The sequence below is a fragment of the Podarcis muralis genome, chromosome 7, assembly GCF_964188315.1.
Source record: "Podarcis muralis chromosome 7, rPodMur119.hap1.1, whole genome shotgun sequence".
Taxonomy (NCBI): domain Eukaryota; kingdom Metazoa; phylum Chordata; class Lepidosauria; order Squamata; family Lacertidae; genus Podarcis; species Podarcis muralis.
Genome location: NC_135661.1, coordinates 25,888,978 through 25,899,533, shown reverse-complemented (window position 1 = coordinate 25,899,533; position 10,556 = coordinate 25,888,978). Strand labels below are relative to the sequence as shown.

Below are 10,556 nucleotides of genomic sequence, written 5' to 3'. Positions count from 1 at the left end.
TGATTATTTATTTAAAAGCCCTAACTGAACATTAGCCCCACTCCCGAATTGATTCCAGGCTGGATCTGGGTTGGGTGGACTCCAAGGCGAGGCTGATCTGGAGGCCCTGGTTAGGGGTACTGTGCAAGGCCTTATGCCCAGTTCATAGTCCCCCCACGGAAGCGAGCGTCTTCATGTCTTAAGCACATGAAGCTCTGATTTTCAATCACAGAGTGGAACGTTGACAGCTTTCGTGGGGAGCCTCTTTCTCCTGCAGGGAATATGGCCAGGGATGCCAGCCTGAAATACAGCAGCATGCTGGGCCCTTACACGCTTTCCCTACGAAACGCCATGGGGTTGTGTTTACTTACCCAACAGACACAACCACTGAATCAGTCTCCTTGGCAATCTTGCTGCAGACATCTTCATAGAATGCTAGCAAGTTGGGAGGGAAATTCAAAATTGGGAAGCAATTATGTGGAAGATATACCTAATGAAAGGAAGCTGTTTCACAACAGCTGTTTTGCAAAGAAATCTTCCCTTTCATACAGTATTGGTACATGCGATATTCACTGACATAAGCCTTTTCATGCATCGTGAACATCCCATTGCTAGCGAGCTGCATTGTAAGCGTCAGAGACTGACTTTGGGTTCACAAATTGCTTCCCAAACTGCAAATTAAATAGGTTCACATATAAAAACAAATTGAACAAAATTACAACCTCCCTCCCCCAGACACAAACAAATCTTCAGCTTAAGAGATATGGGGCATGGTGTCGGGGATCCAGCAGGGTCAGACGCTTGGGAGGGGTCTGATTCTGAGAATGAGGCTGACTCTGAGAATGAGAGATCGCAGCCTCAGGCAAGGCAGGGGTGGGTTTACTTAGCCCCCCTTCCTTCTCTGTCTTATGAAGCCGGAAGAGTAACAAAGGCAGGGAGTTTGCGGCTTCCGAATGTTGGGGGGGGAGATGTCCTGGAAGAGGATACTAGAGTAGAGCTCTCAGAGGAATCTTCGCTGGACAGCGAGGGGGGAGGATGCCCAAATTCTCCTCGCAGCAGGTTGGAGTGGGAGGTGAAAATGCTAAGTAAGGGGGAAAGGGGAAGGACCGGATCTTGTCTCCCTTTGTCAGCGGCGTAGCGTGGGTTGTCAGCACCCGGGGCAAGGCAAGTAATTTGTGCCCCCTAACCCGTGGATTTGTGCCCCCTAACCTGTGGATTTGCGCCCCCTAACCCATGGATTTGCCCTAACCCCAGATGTTGCGCCCGGTGCGGCCGGCCCCCCCTGCACCCCCCACGCTACACCACTGCCCTTTGTGCTGTCTGAGAAACGGAAACTCAGACTGAGCACGTTTATTGGAGAATGACAGGCGTTTGCCACACTCTGTGATTTTGAACTGTAAATAAACATACATAAATCTTCCAGAGGCTGATTAATTCTTATCAGAGCTGTTTGCCGGCCTGAGATCATTACACACAGATCCATGAGTTGCAAGCTTTCATTGAATTAAGATGTTATTGTTTGTATTCATATATGCAAACCTATTTCAATTTTCAGAGATAGGAAAAACAAACTTGTTATAAGAACCTCCCAAATCTCCACCTTGGAAGAAATCTGTCTAGCCGTTGAATGTCTGTAGCAATGAATGTCTGTAGCAATAGCAAACTCTTGCAGGAGGTTGTGTCACCAGTCTCCTGATTCCCAATTTCTTCATGTGTCACTTGATCCTAGCCTTCCTTCCTCCCGCAGTTCCTGCTTTATAGGCTGTTGCAATGGAAGGCTACTGAATGGGACTTGTTAATTGCCAACATATTACATTGCAATTGGTCTTCTGAGATGAAACCTGGTGCGAGTCCAGTTCTCTCAACCACTCATATCGTTATCTTTGAGGGATAGGAAAGAGCCATTCTGGATTAGGCCAAAGGCCCAGCCAGCCCAGCCTTGTGTTCTCCCCAAGGCCAACCAGATGTCAGCAGGAAGCCCACAAAGAGAGCCTGTCTGCAACAGTACTCCGCTCACCTGCATGGGGAATTTTCGGGCGTGATGGCAGGCGATTTGGGGAACTCTGATAACAAGTTTGTTGCTTTGTGTTTCTGAAAGTGGCACGGCTATTTGCCAACTTGTAAAATTGTGATCGGTTTTGTGAGATGGAAACCTGGTGGAGGTCCAGTTTGTTTCGGGCTACGGGTTTCAGAAAGTTGACCTGTGTATACAGATAAATAAGCACAAATGGGTGTGGTGGGTGAGTGTGGGATTTGGTCAGGTGTAAACAAGGGGGTACCCAGAGGTGGGAAGGGGGCTGGGTTGGTAAGCAGAGCAATCAGGAACAGCAACCTATTAGGTACATGTTTGTGAACCTCTTTGAGGTTCTATGTAATCAAGTGTTATACGAATTTTATGAAATGAATGAGTCAGTATCAGCAGTGGGGGGGGATCTGTCCCTCCCCCAGGGGCTGCTTGCTGGAGTGCAGCTCCCCGGAACCCTGATCATTGACAACTAGAGACGTAGGATCTGGGAAGCCATGAGAACAAGAGGGTCCATGTCTATAAATTAACAAATGCAAATCCAAAGCACACGTGTGCCCCTTGTCTCTTCAGGAACTTCCACCAACACTCTTGTATTTCAGCCCTGTAAACCTCTCTTCCAATGATATCTGAAGCACTTCTACCCAGAAAGCAGATTCCAACTAAGCATTAGAAACACCTTTCTGATGGTAAGAGTTGTTCGACAGGGAACCGCCTCCCTTGGGAGGTGGCAAGCTCTCTTTGACTGGAGGTTTGACAATAGAGGTTTCACACCATTTCTAGGATTCTACATGGGCTTACTTGAGTTCAATGGGGCTTGCCTCTAGATAAGTGTTCACGGGCTGACAGCCTTAATCTCTTACCGATGCTTCCAATCATCCCAGCTCCTCCATGAAAGAACATAAATCCTTTCCTTGGGCCAGCAGATGGTGTTTTGGGCTGATAAACCCTCACAGGCACCCCGTCAAAAAGCAGATCTTTGGCAGAGAGGCTGGGATCCACTCTTGGATTCCAGAAATTCATGAGGAAGCGGATAACGGCAACCTGTCTGCAGATACCCAGCAGTTCAAGACACTTCCCCTGTTGGGCAAAGGAAAAGTCTAAAGAAAATCGTCCCCACATTTGCATCCTATTCACAATGGGTGGTATCCAAATAAGTCCTATTTAAAGTAGACACATGAAAATGAATGAGCCCATGTTAGCCAAGTCGATTAATTTCAATTGGTCAGCATAGAATTGGTCACCCCAACCCAAACACCCGCCAAGGTACAGAGGCAAAAGAAACTGGGAAACAAGCTAAGCTTTGGAGAAACAATCCACAATCTCCCTGCTTGCCTATGAGGCAATATGTGCTTTCCTGAAGAAACCATGACGTAAAGAAAATATGGCTTTTTCTCTCTATGTGTGTCCTTCTATAGGCTGAAAGGAAGCCCTTGTTGAATGTGATAATATCTTCATTGCATCGTCAAGTGAATTCATTGATTTTACTGATTCCATTATGCATGTTGGATTAAGCAGTATATGAATTACTTAAATATATAAACTGTTATTTATTATTTTTAATTAAATAAATATACTGCCCTTCATGAAAGGATCTCATGGTGGTTCACAGCAAAAAAAATGCAAGATAAAAACCCAAAATACACAATGAAAGAACAAAGCAAACCAATAACACCTTTAAAAGATATAGAAATGTTTTTGCCTGGTGCCTACAGATAAGTATTATTAACTCTAATAATAATAATAATACATTTCTTAATCACCTTTCCCATAAGAACATAAGAAGGACCTGCTGGCTCAACTAACGGCTCATCCAGTCCCCAACTTACCGCAGTGAATGCCATTATGGTAAGACAGTGAAGACCTCGAAGCTTTAATGGACTGTCAAATCCAGGTGGAATTTCACTCCTGGAAAGATCATAGTAAATCGCCCAGGAGAGGAGAGACAGGGAAGGAATCCCTATAACTCCATTCAACGCCAGCAGCAGGCTCTGAAGAAGCTCCATTTCTCCGTTCCAAAGAGTGAGACGCAAACACTGAGCCTAAACTGTCAGCATTTGCTGCTGTTTAACTCCACCGTGGTATCTATACACAGCCGGTTGTAGGTTGGTTGATGAACTGTTTCACAATAGAACACAGACTTCCCTGTAGATGTGATATCCATAAGAACACCAAGAACAATTTCATGGGTCAGGTTGGCACAATTAGTGGTGCCCTATTCAGGAATTTCAAGTCCAGCCACCGAACCATCCAGCTCCATGTAAAGCTCTTCAGTTTGGAACTGGCTTCAGATTTATCAGGACAAATGAAGGAATTGAAAATAAAAATACAAACAGTAGAGGAACAATCGGAAAAAATGCAAATAGAAATGAGGGGAAATAAAAAAGAAGGGGAAAGAATGAAAGGGCAAATAGAAGAACTTTCAAAAACACAAGAAAATACATTAGACAATCTAGCCTTTCTTGAAATGAACCAAAAAGCACAGAACTTGAAATCTCGCGGACTTCCAGAGAAAGATGGGGAGAATGTGAGAGAAAGACTTATCACAGAAATTGCTAGATTACATGGTGACTAATGTTTTCAGAATAAAAGTCACCTTGGTCCAAGCAAGACAAAAAAGAAATACCCTGGAGATTGTTTAGCAATCTTTAACTCGCCAGAAGTGAGGAATACTATTCTGAGGAAGAGCCGAGAAAAACAATTGATTATAGATAGGAAAACAATTGTGGTGTTTAAGGATATTCCCAATCGTTTTTTACACAAGAGAAATGTTTACAAAGAATGGGGGGGGGGGGAATAGCTGACGAAATAAAGTTCCAATGGGAGCATCCAGAAGGTGTGTCATTTTATTCTAAAGTCAAAAAATTTAAAATTAAGACAGTACAAGAAACGCAGAAATTTGGGAGAAGATATAAGGAGTTGGGGAAGATGGAGGGAGGGAAACAGGAAAGTGAAGAGGATAAACAAGAACAAGAGGGAGAAGAGGCAGATATTTAAGTATAAACAATAAAATAAAATTGTATTTAATTAAATAAATCAAAATGACAATTAAAATTATATCATGGAATGTTAATGGCATGAATAATAAAGCAAAAAAAATTGAATATGAGTTATTTAAAAAAAACATAGACATAATCTGTTTACAAGAAATACACGTAACATGGAAACACAATAGAGTTTTAAAGAATAAAAAATTGGGGAATGAATTCATTTCCTCAGATGTGCAAAAGAAGAGAGGAGTTGTTATATATGTCAAAAATAAATATAGTACACAACAAATATTTAAAGATAATGAAGGAAGAATAGTAGGAATACAAGTACAAATAGAAGGAGAAAAAATAATCATAGTTGGGATATATGTGCCAAAACGAAAAGAAAGCAGACCTTTACAAAAATGACAGGAAATATGGATTACATAGAGGAAATTATGTAGAGGAAATACATTAGAGGAAATATTGACTACATAGACTATAATACTATATTGTTGGGAGACTTCAATGAGGTAATCTCCACTGAACTGGATAGATCAACAAGAAGAATGAAATCGGACCAGGGGAAATTACCGAATTCTTTTATATCCTTAACAGAGAATAAAGAATTAATGGATATAAGACTAAAAAACCCCATTAACAAAACAATTCACATATTACTCAGAACCAAATCAAAGGTGGAGCCGGATACACCAAATTTGGATATCAAAAGAACCAACTACAAGAGTGGTGAAAGCTGAAATTTTACCGAAGACGTTATCAGATCATAATGTTACTGAAATGGAACGGAAGGCTAAAGACCCAACAGCTAGGAAGTGGAGAATAAATGACGAATTGTTAGACAATACAGAAATATTAGAAAGAATAAAAAAATATCTAAGTACCGTGTTTTTCGCCCCATAGGACGCACCGGCCCATAGGACGCACCTAGTTTTTTTGGGGGGGGGAAATAAAGGGGGGAATTATTTTTTCCCCAGGTGCCGGGATGGGGCGGGGGATGCCCGAGCTTCCCCCGACCCCAGCCCCCAGAACAGGCTGCTATCCGCAAGCCTAGGGAGCCCGGCGGGAAGTCACGCCAGTCTCCCCAGGCATGCGGATATCTGTCCCCTGAGCTTCTGGGCTGGCAGTGGGGAGAAGCTCCGCCTCCCCGCTGTCCCCCGAGCTTGTGGGGCTGGCGCTGGGGAGAAGCACGCTTCTCCCAGCGCCAGCCTCGGAACAAGGTCGGGGAACAGTGGGAAGGCGCGCTGCACCTCCCCGCTGTCCCCTGAGTTTGTGGGGCTGCCCAATATCTGCACGAAGCCCGAGGTGCCCTGCGCAGCGCTCCCCGGGCTTCGGGCTGCAGGCTGCTATCCGCAAGCCTTCGGAGCATGGTGGGCACTCCCGCTGCACTCCGAAGGTTTGCGGATAGCTTCCTGAAGCCTGGATAGCGAGAGGGGTCGGTGCGCACCTGCATTCGCCTGCATTTGCCCCATAGGACGCACATACATTTCCCCTTCATTTTTGGAGGGGGAAAAGTGCGTCCTATAGGGCGAAAAATACAGTACATACTTTGAATTAAACCTAAATAAAGGTATAGACATAAATGTAGTCTGGGATGCAAGTAAAGCTATTATGGAGGATTCTTCCTGCAACTGAATTGTATCCAAAATAGGGAAAGGGGAAATAATAAAGTAGAAATATTAAATAAAATAAAAGATATAGAAAACCAGATGGTTAGGAAACCAGAGGACCCCAAAGTAAAACAAGCAAGTAAATTGTTGCAAATGAAACTATCTATGATTATAAATCAGGAGGTGGAATGGAAAATGAAACTACTAAAACAGCAAAACTTTGAATCAGCAAACAAAACTGGAAAATGGTTAGCTTGGCAACTAAAGAAAAAACAAGGACAGAAGATCATAAATACAATAAAAGACAATAATGAAATGCTAGATAATCCCGAAGAAATAAGGAACGTTTTCCTTAAATTTTACAAAGAACTATATAAGAAAGAAAATGAGGAGAAGATAAGAAAACATAAACTGAGGGCAATTTGCCAAGAAAGAAGAGAACAACTAGAAAAACCAGTATCAGAAGAAGAGATTATAGATGCAATTAAGCAAGGAAAGAATGGGAAGGCCCCAGGGCCTGATGGCATACCAATTAAATATTATAAGAAATTAAGTCAAATTAAGTCCTCTCACTAAAGGAAATAATGAATAATATAATGGAAAAAAGCAGATTCCCAATAAATGGGAATTTAAATAAATGGACACATTCTATTCATGTAAGAACGTGCTGATTCCCAGACCGTCAACGGGCCAGATTGAGAATGTGATTGGGCCGCATCCGGCCCATGGGCCTTAGGTTGCCTACCACTGCTCTACATGCTGTGAGACTGCAACTCCCAGTAGTCACAGGCAGGGATGAGTGAATCCTTCTCATTTTTCCACACTTACCTTCAGTTCTCTACCCGCCCAGGGTTTCCAGCCTCGTTGCTTGGCTTTGAGACCATATGTGCTTTCCTGAAGAAACCATGATGCAAACAAAATATGGCTTTGTGTGAATGATTTATTTCTATGTGTGTCCTTCTATATGCATGTTGGTTTAAGCAGTATATGAATAACTTAAATCTATAAACTGTTATTATTATAACTGTTATTATTGTTAATTAAATATACAGTGTGGTACCTCGGGTTACATACGCTTCAGATTACAGACTCTGCTAACCCGGAAACAGTACCTCGGGTTAAGAACTTTGCTTCAGGATGAGAACAGAAATCGTGCTCTGGTGGCACAGCAGCAGCTGGAGGCCCCATTAGCTAAACTGGTGCTTCAGGTTAAGAACAGTTTCAGGTTAAGAACGGACCTTCAGAACGAATTAAGTACTTAACCCGAGGTACCACTGTACTGCACTTCATGGAAGGATCAAAGGGTGGTTCACAGCAAAAAAAAAAAATACAAGATAAAAACCCAAAACACAATGAAAGCAAGAACCCAAGAACAAAGCATACCAATAACACCTTTAAAAGATATAGAAATGTTTTTGCCTGGTGCCTACAAATGCATATTATTAATAATAATAATAATAATAATAATAATAATAATAATAATACATTTCTTAATCACCTTTCCCATGAGAACATAAAAAGGACCTGCTGGCTCAGCTAACAGCTCATCCAGTCCCCAACTTACCGCAGTGAATGCCATTATGGTAAGACAGTGAAGACCTCGAAGCTTCAATGGACTGTCAAATCCAGGTAGAATTTCACTCCTGGAAAGATCATAGTAAATCACCCAGGAGAGAAGAGACAGGGAAGGAATCCCTATAACTCCATTCAACCCAAGCAGGAGGTTCTGAAAAAGTTCCATTTCTCTGTTCCAAAGAGTGAGACGCAAACACTGAGCCTAAACTGTCAGCATTTGCTGCTGTTTAACTCCACCAGTGGTATCTATACACAGCCGGTTGTAGGTTGGTTGATGAACTATTTCCCAATTACAGCACAGACTTCCATGTAGATGTGATATCCATCAGAATACCAAGAACAATTTTATGGGTCTTGACGGTGGCACAATTAGTGGTGCCCTATTTAGGAATTTCAAGTCCAGCTACCAAACCATCCAGCTCCAGGTAAAGCTTTTCAGTTTTACATACCCCGGGTGTTTGTTGACTGAAGTTCCAAACATCCCCACCCAGCTTAACCCAATAGTCAGGAATGGTGGGAGTTCTAGTCTAAGGTGGAAGAGGACTTGTGCGCACTTCCTGGCCCAAGATTTCCAAGGCTTCCGACATGAGTCCCATTCCTACCTAAGACCCTGGATATTCAAATCATGGGCTCTGGACTTCCAGTTTTACCACTGCCATTTGAAGGAGCAGAATATCAACTTTCCAGAGAGGTCCTGAGCTTTGAGAGGAAAAAAGAGGTTACACTAGGGCAAAAGCGAGGTTATGTAAGGGGCTGGGGGTTTGTCTGTGTTCAGAGGCGTAGGGGGGAGCCCAGTATTCGTTGTGGACAAGAAAACAATGAATCAGCATCGCCTTGCAGTGGATTATCGCCTCTTGAACAAGGTAACTGAACCCGTAGCCTTCCCCATGCCCAGAATTGACGATGTTTTGATGCATGTGAGGCAGGGGAAATTTTTACCAAACTGGACCTAAGGGGAGCATACAATCTGATTAGAGTGAGAGAGGGGGGCGAATGGAAGACGACCATGTTAACCCCCCTGGGGGCGTTTGAGTATCTCGTCATGCCGTTTGGATTGCAATCGGGATCCGCCTGCTTTCAAGCCTTTATGCACCACATGTTGGGGCCCCTGCTGTACAAGAATTGCGTGGCCTTATTGGAGGACATTTTGATCTTCCCTGAAAATGAAGCACAGCACGTGAAAGACATCAGGCATGTGCTAGAGAGATTGAAGAAGCATCAGTTGTAGGTCAAGCTGGAGAAATGCCAATTCCATGCTTGAGAGTTGGAGTTCCTGGAGTACCAACTGTCAGACAAGGTGCTGGTCATGGACCCAGAGAAGGTGAAAGCAGTGCTGGAATGGAAGAGTCCCAAAACAAAGAAGGATGTGCAGAGGTTCCTAGGTTTCAGCAACTTCTACAGGAAGTTCATCAAGAACTTTGCTCACTCGACAGCACCCATAACGGATTGTCTCAGCGGCAAGAAGAAGTTTGCGTGGACCAAGGAAGTGCAGCAGTGCTTTGAAAGGTTAAAGAAGGCTTTTGCCTCTGAGGAGCAGCTCCTGCACGTGGATCCTGGGAAGCCACTGAGAGTGGAGACGGACGCTTCAGACCAGGCCATCGGGGCAGTACTGTTGCAACAAGGGTCAGCGGAGGACTGCAGACCTTGTGCGTTTTTCTCCAGGAAACTGAGCAAGTCAGAACAACATTACACTGTTTATGACAAAGAATTGCTGGCCATTTATGCGGCCTTTTGGCAGTGGACACACTTTTTGATTGGGGCGCAGCACCAGATCCAGGTCCGAATGGACCACAAGAACCTGGAAAACTGGCGAACAACGTGTGTGCTAAACCAGAGACAGGTCCGGTGGCCGCAAACATTATCACGGTATCACTTTGAGATACAATATGTACCGGGGGGGGGGGGATGTGAGGTCGGAAGCACTTTCCAGAAAACCTGAGTATATGGAAGGCGAAGTACCTCCTGTGGCCAGCCCAAGTTCCCAGAAGACTGATGGTCATGTGGGGGAGCACTGGTAGGGGAGGAAGAACTGGTTGGGCTCACCAGACACAATGAGTTTGCTCCGATTAAATTAGGGAGCTCAGAGATGGAAAGGGGGAAATGGGGGGGGTTGAGGAAAAAGGAGGGTTCTTGTACTACAAAGGGGCACTGTATGCACCAGGAGAAGCATTGAGGGCCAAAATACTTAGGCAGCTCCATGACAACCCCACAGCCGGGCATTTTGACCAACTCCCTTCTCTTGCGGGGGCCCAAATAGTACCATTGTCTTCCGTTAAAACTTTGGGTGTAATCCTTGACACCTCCCTTTCCATGGAGGTGCAAGTTACAGCAACAGCCAAGGCGACATTTTTCCACCTTCGCCGCATGAAACAGTTGGTC

The 10,556-nt window shown here is 44.0% G+C and overlaps 1 protein-coding gene across 1 annotated transcript in view; it reads right to left on the bottom strand.

Moving 5' to 3' along the window:
• The window catches only part of LOC114603186 (arylacetamide deacetylase-like 4), an 84,202-nt gene extending 79,917 nt beyond the window's left edge, over positions 1-4,285 (bottom strand). The window contains exons 1-3 of the mRNA XM_077931413.1: positions 3,832-4,285; positions 2,866-3,082; positions 351-414 (exon numbers count right to left, since the gene is read on the bottom strand). Coding sequence (XP_077787539.1) covers positions 351-414; positions 2,866-3,082; positions 3,832-4,008 — 458 coding nt within the window. The 5' untranslated portion in view covers positions 4,009-4,285. The remainder of the gene's footprint in view (positions 1-350; positions 415-2,865; positions 3,083-3,831) is intronic.
• Between the last annotated feature and the right edge of the window lie 6,271 nt (positions 4,286-10,556).